Raw genomic sequence first — 22,406 nt, 5'->3', positions numbered from 1 at the left:
CTCCACTACAGGGATAGGTAGCCCGATCTGCAGCCTTGTCTGGTCGGAGGCAGCTGCATGAAGGCTTAACAGCTTCTTTTATCGAAATCAAATACTAACAATAATATTTCTGATGTTTACTATCAAGCTGGGAGACATTTGTTGCATGTAGTGTTGGACATCATTTATACTTACCAATAAGAGCAGGTGACTCAATCAGCTAAATGGAGGTAGGAAGCAGTAACTGTGTTGCTCATCTCATAATTAGCGATTGGTTACTAACCCATTAATTTAAAAGGTGTACAAGTAACTTAACTTTATTAGAATGACTCCTGGCATTTTCGAGCAATAAAGTAGTATTTTTTAATGGTTGGTTTGATTTGTTCAACTTTATACACAATTCAAAATGAACAAACCAGCATCAGTCGGTGAGTTGTAATTAAGGTTTGATTTCACCAGTAGTTGAAGCTGTGGGGATTTTTTCACCTAATGTGTGGTTACTCTATTAAGTGATGAGTGAGTGATCAACTGAGTTACCAGACTTTTGGTGAATTGAAGGTTTTGGCCCAATGCTTCTGTAAGACTCTTAATTGGTGAGTAATTCTTTCACACACACTTCTGAGCTTCTCTCCTTGGACAACCTCCTGTCCGTCATTTTACTATTCCTTTTTATCCTGAGCTCTGCTGCTCTAATCCCACAGAGGAGGAATAGCGGAGGGGAAAGGAGGGTGGTGAATGGTCATTGAACCGCATATTTTAGTGTGAAATGCTCTGGGACACCATAAGGTGCCAATCAGGATTGCCGCTAAAAGAAACCTTTGTTAAGTCCCTCCAGCTGGTTTTATGTTGTTACTTTCCCTTTCACCACCTCCTTTTCCATGCTTTAAGTCTGCCACCCTGTCATGTCTGTCTGTGGCGTTGCAGGTGGTGATTCAAGTGTGCATGTCTCGGGATGAGACGACTTTAAGTCAGGATATAGCAACAGGCCCCAACCTCACGCTCCCAGTTTCCAGTTCAGCATTTGTCAAATGGTGCCTGAAAAGTTTTCTTCGGATGCCCGCTGAGATTTAGTTTAAAGTTTTGCCACCTGGAAGACTTTTCAAATTCACACAGCTGCGCCGGCAAAAGACACAAAAAGCTTTATGCTTTTGTTATTGTCGTATCTGGAGAGAAATCACCGTCCCCATCCAGCTGCACGGCCTCTCTTTGTTTAGTCTGGTTAGTCTCACCATGTCTCACTGTGAAGATTTTTTAACTAACCGCAACAGTGTCCCATTCACACAGCCGCAAATGGACACGAGGGATGGGATGAAAGGTATATGATAAATAGAAAGGGAGCGAGGGAGAATGTGCTTCAGAATGTACCAAGTACATAATATAAAAAGCAGATGTGAGAGCACTGTGACTGCAGCTGGTTAGCGACATATTCATGCTACGCACTTGCACTGCCAGAAAAGGATCATTACTGGCAGACAGCTGACTGGAGGGCTTTCATGGTGTGTGTGTGTGTGTGTGTGTGTGTGTGTGTGTGTGTGTGTGTGTGTGTGTGTGTGTGTGTGTGTGTGTGTGTGTGTGTGTGTGTGTGTGTGTGTGTGTGTGTGTGTGTGTGTGTGTGTGTGTGTGTGTGTGTGTGTGTGTGTGTGTGTGTGTGTGTGTGTGTGTGTGTGTGTGTGTGTGTGTGTGTGTGTGTGTGTGTGAGTTAGTGAGCACGTGTCTCTATGATTAAATGTTTGTATGCAAAATAATGGTCGTACAACTACTTTCTTTCCACCTCTTACCAATGACTAATTTCAAAAACAAGGCACGAACAGTGAAGAGATTGACAAAAAATTACAGGCTGCCTCTTGGTCCAGCTCTTGGAGGGTAAGTATATAATAGCTGGCATTTGGCAGAACATTGGGAGTAGTTGTGTTAGGGTGGAATTATGTTTTCTACAACCTCAGCCTGGCATGGCAGGGCATTTTCCTCCTAGGCAGTTTGAGTGAACTGGGCAACACATTTCAGGAGCAGTTACTGTGTGTAATAACTGAACATATTTCTCTAATAACCCCAGATAATTAGTAATATGATCTGCTGTGGTTTGGTGCCCGGTATATCACGTTTCCATATCTTGCCAATCAGCCATTTTTAATTATTTTGGGATGGAGGAGACCTCTTTTTGTTAACAGTATCTGGAAACAAACCTTTGGAGTACCTTTAGATTTCACTTTGTGTTCCACATATTGCGGCGCATTTAGGAATGATTGGGTTGATTCGAATTCCAAGGAGGGGGTGCATGTAATACGGTATTGAAAAGGTTTCAAAGATTTGTGAGCGCTTTAAAAACTGGATTGTTGTCACTTAATGTGTTTGCTTAGTTGTTATAAGGAAAGAAAGGCTGTCATCTTTATCCTCATGTACAAATTGTATTTAATGATGATGAACAGCAATGAACATCTTTATGTCATAAAACACTACAATAACTAGGATGTACCCTAACTTTCACTCAGTTTTAGATGGGACTGTGACCAAAACTTATGTAAGTCTGGAAAACATTAGACAGGTGAAAATGATGCGTTAATAAGAAACTATGATTAAGATCATGTTACCTCATGGTTCTTGTTGCTTTGGTCCCAAATCGGGCCATTTTTGTTCCAGCGACCTGGATCCTAGGTAGACTCTGTGAATCAAGTCAAATGTATTTTTCCCTAAAGCTCAACGAATGAATAGAAAATGCCCCTGTAATGAACTTGCCCCAGTGACATCTTGCTGTCGGCTACTGACACCATGGAAAAGAACTGAAATCACATTGCCTCCATTAGAGCAATTAATGCGTTTTGAAAATGCTCCGCTGTTGCATTGACATTCATCACAGGTTTGCAGAAACCAGAGTGGAGTGTGAGCTCTTGCATATGACGAATGAATGCACAAATGGATTAAAGCAGAAAAGAAGTGTATTTCAGCCCGGATTTCATAGCAGGGGACGACTATTCATCACGTCACGCTCATCTGCAGCACGACTTCTACTTTCCAGAAATCAGGTTCAAATGAAACAATCAGCAGCTGCTTTCCTCAGAGGTTTTTTTTTTTTTTTTTTTAAGATGTCCAACAGAAAAGCTCTTGGCTGTCTGAGGCTTGATTAACCAGTGCTGATAAAGAGCAGAGTCTGTGTCGGCTGCCACCCGAGGCAAAACCTCACATCAGAATAGCAAGCAGGAGTTTCATCAGTGTTACCAACATTGTCATCACGATTGGCTGAGGGCTACATGCTGCTCTCTGGCTCTGAGAGAAATTCCAAACTTTAAATTGGCCAGAAACCTGATGTTGCTACATGCAGCAGAGATGCATACCACTTAGCACGTACATATAGGTTTCCATGTGTTCTCCAAAATCAATCGCTTGAATGCTATGAACCCCTCCCTTAATGCTTTCTGTCCACACAAATAAACTGAAGGCGACAACATTTTTAGAAAGTTTTGAGATCCATGTTTGGGTCATTAGGAATTTTGATCAAATCAGTTTGTGAAAGTCTCGAAGGGACCTCAAATCCGACAAAATTTTCTCAGGAAGCCATTCGTTATGCAACCTTTTTATAGCAGATTGACAGAATTGAAGACTTTTTCATATATTTCCTTACACAACATGCATGTCTATCTACCCATTTGTCATGCAAGAGTGAAGCTAATGATCAAACACCCAGATTGCCGTTTTGTCCCATTTGTGATATCAATATATAAACAGAGCAGCTGGGAAAGAATTGTCTTCAACTAAATTATCTAAATGTATTTGTATTACTGTCTTTTCAAAAGAGGAAAATACATGATGGGGCAGCTTTTGTCCAACAGCTGCAGTTCAAGCTGGAACACGAGCAAGAAATCTTAAATTGCAGCTGGTTGGAGTTGTTAGTTGGTTGGAGTTGTTTCCTCAGAGCTAGAAAGACCCTGATTCATTTCCAGGCTCAGGTCCTTACTGTGTCTAGTTTGCACATATTTTATGAGTATCTTTCTCATTGGATTTCATAAATTTCTTGGTCACACATATTGCAGTTATTGGCCGATCACTAATTCTGGAGCCGGCAGCAGTGTGGGCTTTGCAAACCGGCTCACACTCAAGACAATGTGTTACAGACCTACACCTGGAAATGGAAAATTCTAATCAAGTCTGTGATATATCCTCTGTACAATCCAAACAATGCTTGCTAAACTAAGTTTTGACTCCAAATTACCCGAAGAAGTGAACGCATGTTTGTGATTGAGGGTACTTGCACAGAGAGACAGTCTTACCCTATTAGCTATGTGCTTAGGGTTAGGGTTGCGTTTTGATTTATTTTGATAATTTTATATAGTTTAACATCAATTTTATACATGACTTTCCCCCATGTACCACTAGAGGGAGCACAGTTTGAGAATCATGGTTCTAATATAAATACAGCCCCAAGTTGGATCATGTCTTAGATGAATGGATTTATATATGAAATAGCTGCAGTTTTAATGTTTTCTATCCCCTTTCATTCTTCTCTCTCATTCTACCCCCCGATGTTAACGATTAATTCTCAGAATTTTAGTTGTCTTTTTAAGGAAGAAATGACACCACATGATGTAATCTATGTGCACCAACACCCACTTGACACCCAAATCCTGGCATCTGCCTCCGAAGAGCAGAAACAAGGGACACATGTTTGTTTTTTCATGCTACACCATTTTTGTTGCATCTGTCCTGCTAATCCAGCCAGATGGATTTCGGCTCCCGCTGCCAGACCACCAGTCAGGCTTGATGCTCTCTGGTGCTGATGGCACAAGCAAATCCACTTGCTCACTTAATGAAAAGAGTGTGTTCTTGTTAATGAATTCATCCATCTTCCACTAAATCTGCTTTGTGTCTCTGTGTCAGTCATGGAGGCAGACGTTTTAAGGTTTAAAGTGGCGGCCAAAGTTGTGTCCTGAGATGCTAACTGGTTCAGCATGCTTCAGTTTGTACACCACGTCCATTATTGAAATGCAAAAGCCCCGTTTGAGTACAAATGGCAACCGATGCTGCGTAAAAGCTCTGCCTTGCTTGACGCACCCGGCCAGTTTCCGTGTGGAGTTGGCGTTTTTTGAGGAGTTGTCTGATGGCGGTCAGTAGCTAGTTTTACTTGAAGACATGCCTGTTTGAAAAGCTATTAGGACAGTTTATATACACACACGTACACACGCTGAAATCGTGAGTAATAAACTACCTGCCGCTTTACATGGCCAGTGTTGAAGAGCACATTCTCCCCCGGGAGGGAATATTCATCAAACAGCTTGTTGAATGACGGGGAGCTTAACTATATGAAATAGGTTTGGCATACAGCCAGAATGTAGTGAAACAGTGGTACGCATGTTGCATTATAGACAGCAAGTCAGTGAAGAACCCTTGTTTTTTAGGGACATGATTACTTTCGATCCTTAAAGTTTTTCGGGTGGCAAGAATAGTTCTGCAATGTTTTCATCTCTTAAGATTTCCTGTTGGAAAGGGATCACCATCAGACATTAGAACAAACCAGCATACTGAAGTCCTGATACATGGATTTAATCTTTATAAAGATAAAACTTAACATAAGCTTGGCTTTGTATTTCTGGAGTGCTTCAATTTAAAAAAAAAAATGTAATTCTATTTTAAATTTCTATATTTCTTGTATGGTATCAGCATCCAGTGCAATATTTTTCAACACGGTCATTTGAGAGGGAGACTCATCGATCAGAGGATGGATCATCCACTACATAAGAGCCTTTTGTCTTGCCTCTTCTCAGTGAGGACTGACTCCAGCCCACCTGCCCCCTTCCCCTGCGACTGTAAATTAGATATAAAGGGTTTACCAGATTGATAGATGAATAATAAAGGGCTTGAGTTGACAGGCAAAAGAAGTTTAAATCTACATTTTTGGAGAGGTACAATGTGCGCACACACATATTGAATCAAAACACTTAATTTATTAACTTTTTCTTTAGTGTTGAGAGCAGTTGTCAGTTACTGTCTTTTTTCCCCTCAAGACAACTATTTCAATATTATAGATTTCCTCTATTCTCACATTGGGAATTGCAGGAAGCAACCAGCAACATTTTATATCTTTTATAGCGGCTCATTTAAAAATGATGGATAACTAAAGTTTAAAAAGTCAGTATTTCCAACGTATATTGTGACTCTCTGACCAAAAAAAAACTTTAACTACTGGACAATCCCAGGCACAGTCTGGCTTTTGTTATTTGCATCAATTGAAACATTGCAGCTTTTCCCTTTATTGTGTTTAATTGACTGGGTGCTTTTTTTAACAAGCTATTTTAATAGGTTGAAAAGCTGAGAGATGACAACAAAATGCTGTTGTGCTTCTGATTTTAAAGCACCCTCTTGTGAAGCAGAGCGATTTGGCCACTCCAGTCCTCACAATGTTGAAAAGAGGTTTTGGTGAAAATAAATGGAAACGCTATTGGTGTTTTACCAAACACCAAGGCTCCAGAGTCAGATCTCGGAAGTTCACAGATCCAAATTGGATCTTAAACTGGCCTGAATTCTTATGGTATTTGAGTGTTTGGATAACAAACCGCACATACACCTACTGACTTCTGTCTTTGAAAAGAAAGTTTCTACATATCCTGATGTTTCTTAGCAGTTGTGCAGTATTCGCAATGAAACATGTTGACTGTTTTTTCCCAACTCTTCTCTGGCCATTTATCAATCATATTTCACTTAAGAAGCCTTTTGATGGATAATCCTTCAAAAAGGAAATGTAACCTAATGCAACTTTTGCATGAAGTTCTGACGAGTTAAACATTTCGATGTTTCCTTTTTTAAAAGGATGTTTTCTTGTTTATTTGAGGAAGGAATCTATTCGTCCTTGCTTCTTGCCACGGTTGTCCTTTCTTGCTCGAGGCCATCCTGCAATAACCATTGAAGAATTTGGGAGTTTGACCTGATCTTTTTTAGCAGGTTCTGGTATTCAAAGCAGTCATCCCCGGCTGTAGGAAGCTTCTGTTTTGACTTTTATGCTGCTAGTTCCTCTTTCTTTTTTTTTTTTTCTTTCACGTCAATGAATGATAGCTGTTTTCCCAGGTATGCACTGTGGTCTTGCCTAAAATGATTGCATGTATCCTTGGCCAAGCCCCTTTTTCCATTGACAGACATACTTTCCATTTGCTGTAATGACAGAATAATGGCATCACACCTGGTGCTCCACCCTCATTTGCTTGCACGCACAAACGCATACATACCTGCTCACATGCACACGTTGACGCGCCAAAGATGAAACCCGGCCAAAACTAAGCAAACGCATAAATTTCTCTGACGAAGGGGTTAGAGGTGTTAGGCACCTCCCACAGTTGTGTAGGGAATCCTCTCCCACCCCCTTGTCGACACTTCCAGCATACTTGCTGTCGCCTTCACTACGTACAATTTAACCTCCTTCCTCGCAGCCAAGGCAAAACTCACAACCACCTTTCATTAAGTGTTCTGACTATAATGATTTAGTTTTTTTTGAAAATCTATTACCGACCCCATTTTTGCTACCAAACAAAGAAAATATCCTTAGTTGTTTAAACTGCCATCTGGATGCCCCCAAAACTCTACAGGTCACAGATGTGTGTTGACAAAAAAACAGATTAGTTTTGGCATTTCCTTGATTATGATTTTCTTTTTTTTTTTTTTATCTTTCAAGTGTTTGAGAAAAGTTTTACTGCATTTGTCAACTTGGCTCCTTACGACCAATTACCAGTGGCTTAAATATGTTTTTAAAGAGTGCAATTAACTTCATTCCAAGAATATAAAAAAAGCGTTCTGTTATTAAACAACAGCATATTGACTTGCCTTGATAGATTGCCACTGACGAGGCCAAAACATTATGATCACCTCTATAATTGTCTAGTTGGTTCTGCACGTGCCAAGGAAGTAATCCCGACTCGTCGAGGCATGGCCTGTACAAGACCTCTGATGGTAGCCTATGGTATGTGGCTCCAAGATGTTAGCAGTTAGATTCCAGACTTGTTCCACCACATGGAGGCCAAAACAACACTTGTCACATTCCTCCCCTAAAGGTTGCTTCCCCTCTCTCCCCTGTCGGTTTTAGCAGATGGGATGTCCTTCGTTGCCTCTGTGCATTGAGTAGCTTTGGCATCCAACAAGCTGGCGGTAGTTTTCGGATCGTCCTTTCTTACGTCGTTGTGGTTGCTTATCTGGAGCACTCCGGGAGGTTTCTAGGATTCAGTCAGCGACTCCATATCGCAACCAGGTTAAAAAGAAAGAAAAAAATACCAAAAACTGATCACGAACGGTGTGTTGAGGCAAACCCAGGTACAAGAAGACTCAATCTCTAAATGGCATGTCCAAGTCCATTTTCAAACAATCTTTTGTGTGGTTTGATTCAATTCTGAATGCAGCATGAAAGAGGCTCTAATAGCATAATAGAACAAGATGCTTCAAAAACACTGTATCTGCAGCATGTCTGATTGAGTCAAACAATGGAGGAATTTCGCTTGGGTTTTCCATCTTTTCACAATTTCTAAGGTGTTGATGAGTTCTTGGCTTGTAAAAATTGCACTACAATAATCCAACATGCAATATATTTATCCAAAAAATGCTGCATTGTCGTGGAAGGTACGTTGCAGAGGATATGCCACTACAGCTGTCCACTGTGTGTCACTTATTTACCTCTTCTGGTTGCACATGCTGAACCAGTTCCATTAGTTTTTTTTCTCTACTTTAGCCAAGACCAGGCCAATTCAACACAACTGTGAACATACACAACCTGCCTTACCGTATAGTAATTCTTATTGTGAGGTTTTTGCTCTGGTGTATAGATGCAGGAATCCATATTTGCACAGTTTCCCCTACATGCTTGCAATCTGTTCAGTGAAGGTAGCATAGTTTATATTCAAGTAAAGAAAAAAAAATTGCAAGTATCAAAAGAAACCTCCATCTCGTGCCCTGAAAAATCTCTTGGTGAATACCAAAAGCCCTAATAACAAGGTCTCCTGTGAGTGCCTTGCAATTATGTTCTGTGTGATTCTGAGGGTGTGTCTCATCTTCATCCTTAAGATCTATCAAGGCCTCTACACTTTCTCTCTGATGAGGAAGAGCTTGATGAATCAGCTCCACCATTTTACATGGTAAAATTCTGTGGTCTTGGTCAACGCATGTCCTTGTAGTTATGTTCGGCTCTCAGCATGGTCGCTTTATGAGTCCAGAGAGACGGGCCTTTAGAGGCTTGTGCCAGTCGTTTCTTCGCCTCCGTTCCTTGTCATTAATGGAAAGACGTGGAATTTGTGTCACTTTTATGGGAGCCTCACAAACTTTAAAGGAGAAAATTTGGTCACATTAACCGTGTCCTGCCGTATACCTGTATTTGTACGCAATATCCCCAAGTTAACAGGCACAATGACGGCAGTTATGAAGGAAAGTGGAATTTATCTCGGAGCATCGTCAAAGGTTATTACATGATTTGTAACTACATTCATAATTATGATTTCTCTACTTTGCATGAATTTTTACTTACACTTGTAGTTTTAAATACTTGTGGTTGATATTCTTTGTCTTTATTTATTGTTTTTAAATCATGAAACCAAAGGTTTCCAGGAAGCAACACCGCCTCCCTTGGCTTTCATCACAAATCACACCCTAGATGTATTATCAAAGACGGGAAAATATTCCCAGCAAAACTCCTAAATTTGAACCAGAAATTAAAGACTTCTGTCAGAAAGAGAAAAAACTGTAGAAGTTTTCAATTATGATCATTTGTCTAAAAAAAGAGTGAATCTATTATTGTCGGAGAACAAAGAAAGCTGAATCACATCTTATTGTTTTCATCCACCACACTTTTTTTTTGATCTACTACATTTTCTTGGCTGTTTCTGCTGACAGTAGTGTGTGTATATGAACACTGCAGCTGTTTGGAGAATAACTGTTTGGTTGTAGAGGACGCCCAGCAACCCAGAAAGTCCAACCACATTTAATAGTTACTGCCCAAAGCATTACCCCAGAAGAAGTGATTATTATGTGATGTCCACCAGCTGGTGTCCTACTATTGAGTGTATATGTCATAGTCTCCATGGTGACTCTTTTTTTTTTTGTATTCACACACATGCAGTGACACAGATGGACAAAATCTTGGAAGCAGCCAGGCGTATTGTCTTGGATAGATTAAGACTGAATCCATTTGATGCTCTGAATTAAAACAAGGACATTTGTGTTTTGCTGTGAAGGCAAGACTATGCGAGCACAAATGAGCTCATCTATTGAAAAGCAGACCACAAGCACTACTGTTTCTGATAACCTTGAACTAAAAATGAGTCTGTGTCTCATTTAGAGGACAGCAGTTCCTGTGGCACCTGAAGCTCATGTTTCCTCAAAGCAGCTCAGAGTTCACTCAGAGGAGGTGAGTTACTCAACATGTCTTCAATAGTGTGCAAATGAAGGTTTCGGCTCAGTGCAAGTGTTTAATTAAAGAAAGAAACGCCGTGTTTGGGGTTGTTAAAGACATATTTCCAATGCCATCTCTCTCTCTTTTTTTTTTGCAGGGTGTCTGACCAGAAGACCTTGGAAGAGATTTTGGCCGATTACATTCATCCTACAGAGTCGGATCCTGTTGCACGTCAAAAGTGAGTTTTGTTAACTTTGACTCGTAATAACATCTATGTAGTGTGTTGGTTTAGGTCATGCACAAAAGTAGCACTCCCGTAACACCGTTTTTTCTTGAGAAATGGTTGATGGCTCTTAGGGTATCATATTACTGTCACCTGTATTCATGTAGCATCTCCACCAGGAAAATGAACTAAATGCCTTGATATACCCTCCTGTTGGGATTTAGAAGATTAATACAATTGCAATATTTCCATACAAGACACATCATAACATGTAACAATGTATATTTTAAACTAAATTTGTATTTTTGTGTGTAATCAATTTGCATTATTAAGATGTGAGCTACTATGTTCATCAGTTATTGCTTTAAATGTAATATATTTATAGTCGCTGTCACTCGTTTGAGAGTTTAGGAACTGAGCCAGACGTAAGCATGCTCGGACGTTTGCAGGTGACTCTGACCAGCTGCAGTTAAAGCTGCGCCTATAATCTTGGCAATTAGTCAAGGTAAACGTGTCAAGTGTAGTCGCATTCATCGCCATGTTTAATTCATTTCTTGCATTTGACTACGGTTTCCCTCGTAACCCCAGACAAATGGGCTTCATCGAGCAGATCAAATGTATCAATCACTTTGCTGATGCTTAGGAACAGAAAAGATGCAATAATAAAACCAGAAGTCAGCACTTCTTTGATGTATATGAGGGAAAACATAACATGTGAGGACAATGACTGCTGCTCAGCCTATTATATTGTCTTAAATAGTTTGAATGAACATTTTTATTGTTTGCAACAACTTTTAAGTTTGTACGTTTTCACAGAGGAAGCCTGTGGGAAAATAAATCTAAATAAATCACTCACAGTAATTGCTCCTGACTTGCACATTTGTGCATCTGTAACATGGCTTCTCACTGAATGTCAACACCACTTTGGCTCACATCGACTTGTATGTACTTACATCGTACTTGTCAGCTGCTGCAGGAAAACACCATGGCTGTTGTTAATTAAACGTCCCTGTTGACTACACGGATCATTATTTGTCACCATGACTGCTGGTTTACTTGTGGTGACCTGAAGTAGGTTCATTTCCCCTGACAGAGCGGAGCTCCTTTAATTGAGTTTGGCAGGATTATGTTTAAGGATTATAACACTGTTATGGACCAAGTACAAAAATAATTCTGCACGTCTAAGAGCCTTGTGGGCAAGGAAGGAACAAAGACACCGATAGAACCTTCAACAGGGACCTGTTCATAAGGTTTCCTTACCACAAGCACATTTTAGATATGCATAATATGTGGATACCAGCCTCATTATTGCAGTTCCAGTAAGAAAAGTTGTCATTAGCGCTCACATTTATCTTTGTAATTTTGCTCTTTTATTTCCCCAAGTTTGTCTTTCCTCCAGCATGAACCGCAGTCTTTGAACAAGGCAGAGTGTTTTGTTGCAGAGCACTGAGAACGTCTAATCTGAACCTCCAGCAGAACAGTGATCTGACTCCCCTGACCTAACCTTTTACACTGATAACAGTCAGCCGTAATCGGCTTGCCTGCATCGAGCGCACATTGTAGACAGGTGTACTTTGTTAAATAGATACCTGACTTGGTTCTGTGCCAGCCCTTTAGACATAGACTCCGTCCAGTGTCAAGCGAGAGAGGTTTAACCCGCTATGGCTCATTGGTCAGCTGTTTACGGCAGACTCGGGTGCTGTGGATGTCAGGAGTGCAGAACCCTTTGTCAATGTGTGTGCATGTAATCATTGTCGTGTTGCACTTGTCCATTAAACTCTTTATGTTTCAACCCTCTTTAATCCCTTCAAACGAGGGACTATTTAAAACCCTCGTCCACTGTGCTTCTTTGCTTGTCCATGTCTTATGGGTGATGTTGCAGATTTTGGAGTCCTAAATGTTGATTTCTGCTTCCAGGTTAAAGATATATGTGCAGTCTGCATTTGACCATGTGAAAGTCTTCATGAAAGCAGAACGGGAAAAGGCAAACTCTGTGAGGTGAGACTTGTCTCGCTTTATCATGCTTGTGATCACAATCATGATCTGATTCTCTCTCGGTTTTCAGCTGACATATATTCAAGCGTGTCTTTATTTAAATTGCAGGCACATTTTTTTAAACTCTCGCAGACTGTATGCTAGAGTATACCAGGGTAGGTAGGTATTGGGTTAATCCACAGTTAAAAGGGTTTAGGTACAGGGCCCCTCAGTCAACAGCCCACATGCTGTTTATTCACCTCTAGAATTAGATTATTCAATTTTACTAAAGCTCAATATTGTCAAACCTTGAGCTGTGAAAAACTGCAGGTAAATGCATGTGGTGTGATATGAGTTGAATTGAAACGAAACTTTGTTTCATTGAGAATAAATGAAAATAAACAACCTTCAGTAGCATTTAATGGTATGATAATGTCCAAGTTAGGACTAAATCCCACATATGCACAAGTGGAACTAAACAAACGCAGGCCCTGACCCAGAAATAAATTGGGGTCTTCACACTTTAGAGCAAAACTTCAAACCACTGCACCACAACTATGTGTCCCAATGGTGGGTTCAATCAAGCCCCCAACAAATGAAAAATACATCCTCTTAGTATTTAATGTTGTGCCTTGGATTTGTGTTTTTCTTTTTTGTTTCATTTATATTATGAGCTTCACCAAATAATTGTCATAAAATCTATGATTGAATTATTTTCACATCCATGTCCCTCCTTATCTCTTCTCATAATTGATCTGACACTTTTGCTGCATCCAATAATAATAAGAGGTGGAAAAAGATTTTAAATTATTACTAATTAATCACAACTGTAACTGTAATTAATTGCATTAAATTGCACATCTGAACTTGTAATTAACACACAAATATCTAAAAATATCTAAATGAATGCATGGAAATTGTGATTTTTCTGAATACTTTTGTGTGTTTATGTGTGCATGTTTGTGCATATGAGACACAGAAGACAGAAACAGCTGACAGCCAAATGTGACTCGGTTCACATTGTTCACGGGAGCTGTTCGATAGATCCGGGCTGTTCACAAACATCACAGCTCTCACCACAGTGGCTGCGGTAGCATCATTCACAGGACGTGTCACCCTATTTTTTGACTTGCTGAATTGAAAACATTTACGGAAAGAGTTGACTTGATCGTCTCCCCAGCCGCACTAACAATGCACATGCATTTTCTGCTGATTTTCTTCTGTGTCAACATCAGCCCTGGCTCGAATATCGGCTCAAACTGGCTGGAGGGTTTGTAATGCACATACAGTACAAGAGCCTCCACACTACCTCAATATACACACATTTACTGAATAAAAACTTGCTTTGCTTATTGGGTCCTTTAAATCATTGCAGACCATTAAAGAACCCCATAAGTCAGTGTATCATGAAAATGACAATGAGCTCTGACTGGAGTAGCTTAATACATGAGGATAATAGTATTTCTGCTTCGTGACTTTGATCAACTTTCAAAGGAGCTACAGATTGTTCTCGGTGTTCATCTAACTGGGTCACCTTATTTGACATCTTTTAACTTGTCTGAAAAACATTTGCCCCCTCTGCAATCTTGACGCAATGTTGGAGACACTTTCCCATCTTCAAAAGTGTTTCAGGGTCGTGTCATTGCGCAGGCATCTGGTTTGTGTGACCCTATTGACCGTTCGCTGAAGCTTGCCAGTCTCATGTGATTTATCCAGCTTTCAGGAAATCGGCACAATTTGTTTATGAACATGACATCACCGGCTTGTAAATTCCTACAAACATACGCAGACGTTTGGCATTGAAGTTGTGATGGAAAAGTTTTTCCTCATCGAGGATGCCATTGATCAAGAAAATTGTCCAGTACTTTTTTTTTTTTTTTCTCCATGTGTACTCTCACTTCCCACCATTTCTCCCTCTCTTTATTCCCCCCAAGGTGCCCTAGGTGAAGGGGTAGAGGGGCAGACAGTGATGATAGCACAACTTAGCTTTGCCTACTTTTGGATTCTCTGGCTGTCTCCCATCTCCACTTTGCTGTGGAGTGAATGATGATTCTTGGAGCTAATGAGCCTGACCCCCTGGCCATGATGAGATGTCATGAAGCCTCCCATCTTTCATCCATGTAACAAACACACAGGCTCTTTTTGTCTGGCCAGGTGGGGTTGGACTGCCACTTTGCCCAAGCAGATAATTTATATTTTATAAGGGGATAGAGGAGATTCACTGACTTATGTGAGTTTTGAGCTGTCAGATAGTAACCTTTTTACTTCGGTGACTGCACTAATTCCTCATTATCTCTGATATCACACACCTTTACAGTGTCACATTTATGACAGCAACTATTAGAGGCTCGTTTATGACTGTAATTAACCACAGGTTAGTCATTTTTATGTGTCTGTCATGTCTATCTGAAAATGATGAGCTTTAATTGCCTCTAAAAAGCCATGTGTAAAGTAATACATTTACTTCTGAGGTTGAGTTATTTAGAGCTATATCAAAGAAACTATTATGCTTATAAGCATGTGCAGGTAAGTCTGAAACAGCGATTTCCTCCTGCTATAGTTCATTCTATGAAGGCTGTAGTGATGCTGGAGCTGCTTTCACTGTACCATTAAAAAAAAATAAAAAATAAAAAATTATAATAAAATGGACCAGACGTGCCTTGTACTTCTACAACTTCACATTTCTATATGATAATGATAATCTTTGCTGGCTTAGGGTTGTGCATGCCATGTCACCCCATCTGTAAATCATCATAGTCACTCCCCCAAGAATGGCAAACATGCACCAGTCAGCAGTTATCGTTATATTTTCAAAAGTAAGCAGACATCTCTGCTAAAATGTGGAGAGCTGTTCTGCATTTTAACTGCATAAACAGATGCGAGAAGAATTCAGACGGAGGGTTTTAGGGTCTGCTGCTTAAAAAGAGAAGTAGCAGAAATGATGTGATGACTTTGGGGTTTCTAGGTAACTGTACACAGAGGGTGAGGGTGAAATAAAATGGCATATTATCAGGAAAACACTTTAACCTTGATTATTACGATTTACACACTTTAACACCAATCACTGTCTATATCTGTAGATGAGTCGTTCCTTAACTTTAACACCCCATCAAGGTACGATCTTCTTAATATCAAGCTTAAAACAAAACCATCCTACATAATCACTCGTATTAGTCTGATGATTGGATCATACTGAACCGTCCTGCCTAAACTGTTTAGCAATCAAGTAAGCCACCAGATCACAGGGGATCACCATCATCCTTTCCATAATGTATTAGTTACTTCTATCAGACCTCTGGCCCAGGAACACATCTACAAAAGTTCTATCACTCCATCTGCATTGTCTCCACCAAGTTATACCAGATAAACATTGTACAATACCTCTGCCAGATCTGGTTCCCAATGTGTGTTAAAAGACGTTCCTTATTACATTTTTTTTAGTTAGCTTTTTTTCCATCTAACTTACGATTTCTGAGGCTGGTGACTCTGATGAATTTATCCTCAGCGGCTGGGGTGAATCTCTGTATTCTTTTCCTCTGGCGGTCCTCATGTGAACCAGTTTTGTTGTAGCACTTGATTGTTTTTACGACTGCACTTTGAGACACATTGTTTTTTTTTTTTGCAATTTTCCGGACTGTCGGCCGTGTACCAACCTGACGTCTGTAGAACACAACCGATGGTCCCAACCCCATTAAGAAGACAGGAAATTCCTTAAATGAACCCTGACAAGGCACACCTATGAAATGAGAACTATTTTAGACGGCTACCACATGAAGCTCATTGAGAGAAGACCGAGGGTTTGCAGCGCTGTCAACAAAGCAAAGGGTGGCTACTTTGAAGAATCTTCAAATATAAAATATGTTTTGGGTTATTTCACAGTGAATTCCATATGCCTTCAGTGTGAATATACAATGTAAATAGTGAGGGAAAAAAAAAAACATTTGAGAAGGTGTGTCCAAACATTTCACTGGTAGCGTATTTCCTGCTCTGGTTTATTTCCAAAACAATGAGTCATACCAGTTGGTCTCTGTATTACAGCACTATCGATTTCTGTAGAACTGTCTGACGTGTGATTCACAACCGCTATTAGCTTAGTATAGTCATAGTTTCAGATCAGACAAAGGAATCATTTTTTTGCCTGAGTCTTGTTGGTTTGCTGGTAATAAGTAGTTCAGAAATAATAAATCACTCTCACATCCTCCCACACTCTCTCTAGTAATCCTTTCCTCTCATACCTTTCAGTATCAGTTTGCATAACAACAGTCTGGTGGTGTGTGATTCACTTCTCATGCAGTGTTTATTGGTTACTTTAGGAGGGAGTTTGGTTAAACGAGACAGAATCCGGTTGCGCGGCCAGCAGGGTTACCATCGGTTGCATAATAGGACCAGATGTAATAAGAGGAGAGGGCCTGATTTTTGGGGTCCCAAATAAGGTCAACGCATTTCAACCACATACAGGCCTTTCTGGTTTGTGTTTTTGAGGGGTTTTTTTTTGGGGGGGGGGGGGGGGGGTGGTGATGCAGTTCTATAAGAAACCCCTAATTTTGAACTGTGTTATTAATGTTATGAAGTCTTGGTTAGCGGTAGTCGTGACTACGTGAGGGAAATTTGCCACGTGTAACACAGAAGGGTATGACTGTGTTTTTGTTGTCGAATGTCTACTGGAATATCGACCTGTTCGAATAAAAGAGCTCCTGTTTTAAACTAAACATAGCTGTATGACCAGCATCCTCTTACTGGAAAAGACACAGGCTGCATCAAAAGAACCATTTACACACTTTTGGATGTTTGTGTTGTGTGTTTTTTTTTTTTAACGTTTTGTTTTTATTCTTTCCACTGCTGTGACTGCCTTTCCCCCCTCTCATCCCAACAGCGTATCCACACCTCACAATGTGTTTTATATAAAGATGATGTGATGCGGTTTTTAAATGTTTAGCCAATAAATAAACTTCTGGTGTTCTGTTTCCTCGCCATTGATGTGGCCCGGTAGGACAGTAGTGTTTCTCTTCTGTCCCAGCTGCTGCTTTTCCTCACATACCTGTGGCAACTCAATTCCTGAGCTCTCCTGAACTGGTCGATCTGCTCTCCCTGAAGCTCCCTTAAAGTTAGTTTCTGCTGAGCAGATGCTTCCTCAGCTCTCTTGCAAAGCTTCTTTTGCCTGCCTTAGTGGCAAGGTGCAAAGATTACTATTCTCGGCGGCCGTTTAATTTTCTTATTATTTTTCTGCGTTTCACATCAAAATGCGCGGAACGTTTGAGAATAGGTTCCTCAGAGTTTTGTTAACGATTCGGCTAACCATTTCCGAAGAAATGGCAAAAAACTGCGGAAAAAATCCCATATAAACCGGATGGGAGAGGCACCTCGTGGAGGAGATCAGCGTCTGTTGCCATGGAGACATTGAAATCAAAGGAGAGGAGCAGAAAATTTCCTCTGGAATTTTTGATTTTTTTTTCGTTTTGTTTTTACCCCTGCCACAACAGTCATGAACATCAATGACATAATATCTTTACAAACTTGCATATATATATATATATATATATATATATGTATATATACATACATACATTTATACACCTGCACCACCATCTCAACTAGGTCATCCAATAAAAAGTAAGGTCAAGGTCAATGTGACTTTATTGTACCCATAGGTAGATTTGACCTAACTTCACATTAGACAAAAGATCATTTCTGTGTTTTCATATAGATTTTTTATAGTGGCCAATCTAATATTGATAAACAATTTCAAATTAAACAAAATGTTTGACTAGAAACAATGCAGATAAAGTTCTGGCTTGAAAGAGCTGTAATTGCATTTTAACAGATTTCAACCTATAACTTTTACAGTTTGATTGAGACAAGACCTTATATGTTTCCAGTGTTTTTGAAGAAGTGTGTTAATCTGTTTGTTTTCTGTGGGGGTCCAAATCCCAGTTTGCTTCAGGTAGATTGGTTACCACCGTAATATCTGGTGTTTACGTCTGCTTGAAGCGGTGTAAAAAATCTTAGTGCCCAACTGTTCTTGTTCTCATGGCATTTCTGAGAATGAGTTCACAGCTGTACTGAAGACAAAGTGTTCACCAGGAGCGCTCCCTTTCACAGAGGCTGAACTAATGGCGTCGACTTGGTGCAGCTGCAACTGTTAGCAACAGAGAATACTGGTGTTTTGTTTCCAAGTGAACTGCCCCAATCTAACTGAAAGTTTCCAGTCTTATGACCCTCAGAGGGGTCAAATCAGGTCTGGCTGGGGACTAGGCCTTGCATTGCACAGACGGAAACCCGAACCTTCATCAAAGCGTTTTAAAAAATGTGACAAAGGAGTGCGGGGTTGATGATTGGAAAAGCATTCTGCCCGGGCAGCATGCGACAGGAGCAATTAGAGACTCTGAAGAGACATAAATTGCCAGCACTTGGTGCAGCTTTTGACAGAAATGTCCACCCTGTACCATCAGAACCAACAGCGTGAAACAGCTGGTGTCTGATTCTGTATGTCTCACCTGGAAGCTTTTCAAAGTCTTGACACCCGTGCAGGGTTTGTAATTGTTCAGATGGAAAGGTTTGACAGTTTGCCTCGGATCTTTGCCTGTTTGTCTCGGCTCATTTCTGTTCTCTGTCACTTAATGTGTGTATGGATGGTTGATTCTGTCTGATCAAACATGCTGCATACTGTCCTTCGTGTATAAAGTCAATTTACACAGATTATGTACTTGCATAATCCAGGATATAAATCCCACTAAACAGAAGTTTAAAGCTTAGCCAAACCCCGAAATCTTTTTTGAGATTTTTTTCAGCGACCCTTGTACTTCACACCAGCCTTGATGCAGCTGCCAAACCGACATGGAGGAAGAAAGCCTCGTCCGACAACAGTCACTTCAGTGACAGTTCTTAGCAACAATGCGGGAAAACAACAAGAACCTCCCTGAAGAGGACATCAGTCTTACCCTCTTTTCTGTTCATTCACTAGAACAGTATATAGAGACCAGATGTGTGCGTGTTTCTGACCAAGGCACTCATCCGTGTTTCTAGAATTGTCCAGCGCTTTAACAATCCCACCGACACCACAGGGAGCTTGCAATGTGCTCTGACATCGACTCGTCTTGAGCTGTTGTTTAGTCACACGCATGTTACAGTTTAGCTTGTATATCCACTGAAATAGAAAACATCCCTGTGCGTCCGTTATTAAAAGTAACACACAAAAACAAATAACATGGAAACGGTGTTTATTTTTTTTCCTGGTAAGCACAACACTAATGGATTCAGCGCTTGTAAATATTCTTATTTTGCTTGCTGAAGTATGCTCTGGCTTCAATTTGCTTTACAAACTGGTTTCGCTGTGGAGCTTTGCCCTGGTGTTTTATTTTTCTCTTCTGACAGCCCATATGCCCACCAAGTTTAATCATATTACACATAAGCCAATTATTCTCTTTTGTTCCAAACACAAGCATTATATTTCTTATTTATCTGTTCTAACACACTGGTAGAGTAATTAAACTTAAAATTATGTAAACAGCCACATAATCTCAAGGCTGACATAGGTATTTCACAGCATGTGGGGATGTTGCAGCTCGTTGTATGTATCCATACCTCATACAGGATGTATTTGTATTTTTGCGAATGCCTACATTGGATGAATCCCAGTCATTGTAGAGTTAAAGCAGCTCAAGTCTCCCAGGGATCCAGTTAACCGTTTACTCTGGTGATATATGGCCATCTCTAATGCATGATATGCTTTGAGACAAGACTAGACTGATGTTATCTAGTAAAAAACAGCTAAAGGAGGGTTTTCACGTGCTTCCCCGGGATGTTGTTGATTCTTTTCTAAAATCGTTTTTCATTTTGAGAGACAGACACTAAGCAGGAAATTCATTGCTAAGCTCAGTTTCAATTCTCTCAGGTTAAGAGCTTCAGCATTAATGAAGATACTTGTTCTGTCTTTTCTGCTCCATCCTACCAGCTTAAAGACTTTTAAAAAATTGCTCACAGTGGGCCTAATGTCACATAATTCACCCATTATACTGTAATTATGTTGCCTTGTAATGATCACGTTGTCTTTTTTGTGCCTTTATTTTATCTGAAATAGGTACCATCAGTTGGAACTCAAGAAGACCCTAAGGGACAACCTAAGCTACAAAATGCTGGTTGAATATCCTGTGTTGCATGTTGTACTCAAAGATCAGTGGAGGAACTATCCGATAAAAGAACCAGGTAAATAAATACCCTTAGATTTGCATCAATTCTCATCTAGCATGATCCTACTGGAAAAAAACAAATTTATCTATTGCTGCATGTAGACTAACGCCTTCTTTAGTTGCTTTTGTGCTGATTCCCACACAAAAGAATTTGTATATGAATTGAAACTGGATATAGAAAATAAGTAACACTTCAACACAAAGTCTTCTGTACATAAAGTACTGTGAGGCATATTTCATGCAAAGTGTGCTTAATGTAATCTTATACATATGTCTCACTTTCAAAAGATTAAAATATGTGGTCGAGGCTCTATACATAATTAAAATAACAACTCCTCTCCTCACCTGTAAACCGATTAAGTTGCCTTAGCTTTGGTTGAAATGAACGTCTTTGGAACGAATCTGAATACATGGTGTCAATTCATCTCCATTGTGTGTCCCTGTTTCACCAAAGCAAGTCATAGAACAGTTAAAAAAACAGGGGGGGAAATGCTCAATTTTACCAAAAAGAAAGTTCTAGTAAACTCAGAGGTGGTAGAGTTCTGCGTGGACTGGTTGAGTTTAAGGTGACAGTAAAACAACAAAAGGAGAAGACAGAGAGCAACAAACACGTTCTTTTTAAATAGTAGCATGTTTTAGCCATTTATTTGTACATTGTCTCTCTCGCTCTCTCTCTCTCTCTCTATATATATATATATATGAGTAATGAGAAGGTAAAGATGCAGTAATTATATTTGATATACATGTGATATGTCATTAGAAGGCATATGCATTCATAAGTTCTTTAATAAGCTTCAAATTAAAAAGACTAAATAACCCCAAAATACCAACTTTCCCCACTCCCCCCAATTCCAATAGCATTGTATCATGTCCTGCTTTCTCCAGCTGAGGCTTTGAGGCTCTCGGCTCACTTATTTTTTTCACTATGGCAACATGCTACCCCAACGGAAATGAGCGCGCTCTGCTCAGCATCACACACACCAACTTAACCTCAGCAGCAACTGTCGCCAAAAAGAGGATCAAACACGGCTTACTGTCGAACATTGACCTCATGAGCAGCAAAAGGACAGAAGATGAGAAAACAGGACGTCGGTACATCTCTTTCTTGCGGGTTGTCTTTTTTTTTTTTCTCCCAGGGCCACATATTCAGGGTCGGGAACAATCGATCATCCCAAACTGTGCTGCACAGTGTATCTCGCTCATCAATTTGTTTGGGCTCAGGTAGGGTCAAACTGAATTTCAGAGCAGGATTGGTTATGGTTTCACAAGACCGCACAGACCCAGTATCAATACACTGGCAGTGCCAGACTGGCTGAATGACCAATGAGGTAATTATAGTCTGAGAGTGCGTGTGTGTGTTTGTGTGTGTTTTCAGCGATAAGGCCTTGGTGCCATGCTGTTTTCCTATAATGCTAGCCGCAGAAACATCCTGATAATTACACATGCCATGGCCTGGGAAGCTGGGCTGGAAGTGATAACAAGCAATAGGATACTGTGGCAGCAGCATATCTGCTGAGGATAAAGTAATGTTGAGGGTCTGGCAGGCTCCAAGCGTGCAGCATGCGACCAGGATTCTGGTTTAAACTGCATTCAGCCAGTCAAGGCTCACTCTTTATTTACCAGCCTCACTGACCCTGAGCCAACGTCTCTGTTATATCCCTTTTCCTTTGCTCCTATTGAGGCAAATATGTGAAAT

General features: G+C 40.2%; 1 protein-coding gene across 1 annotated transcript in view; it reads left to right on the top strand.

Moving 5' to 3' along the window:
• Positions 1–22,406, top strand: part of znhit6 (zinc finger HIT-type containing 6) — a 35,654-nt gene that overhangs the window by 10,430 nt on the left and 2,818 nt on the right. The window contains exons 6-9 of the mRNA XM_080472673.1: positions 10,274–10,342; positions 10,485–10,565; positions 12,468–12,548; positions 20,602–20,726. Of these exons, the coding sequence (XP_080328799.1) occupies positions 10,274–10,342; positions 10,485–10,565; positions 12,468–12,548; positions 20,602–20,726 (356 nt within the window). The remainder of the gene's footprint in view (positions 1–10,273; positions 10,343–10,484; positions 10,566–12,467; positions 12,549–20,601; positions 20,727–22,406) is intronic.

This window comes from Lipophrys pholis (genome assembly GCF_963383615.2).
Source record: "Lipophrys pholis genome assembly, chromosome: 10".
Taxonomy (NCBI): Eukaryota; Metazoa; Chordata; class Actinopteri; order Blenniiformes; family Blenniidae; genus Lipophrys; species Lipophrys pholis.
The sequence above is the reverse complement of the archived record's forward strand: the minus strand, read 5'-3'. Positions and strand labels throughout refer to the sequence as shown.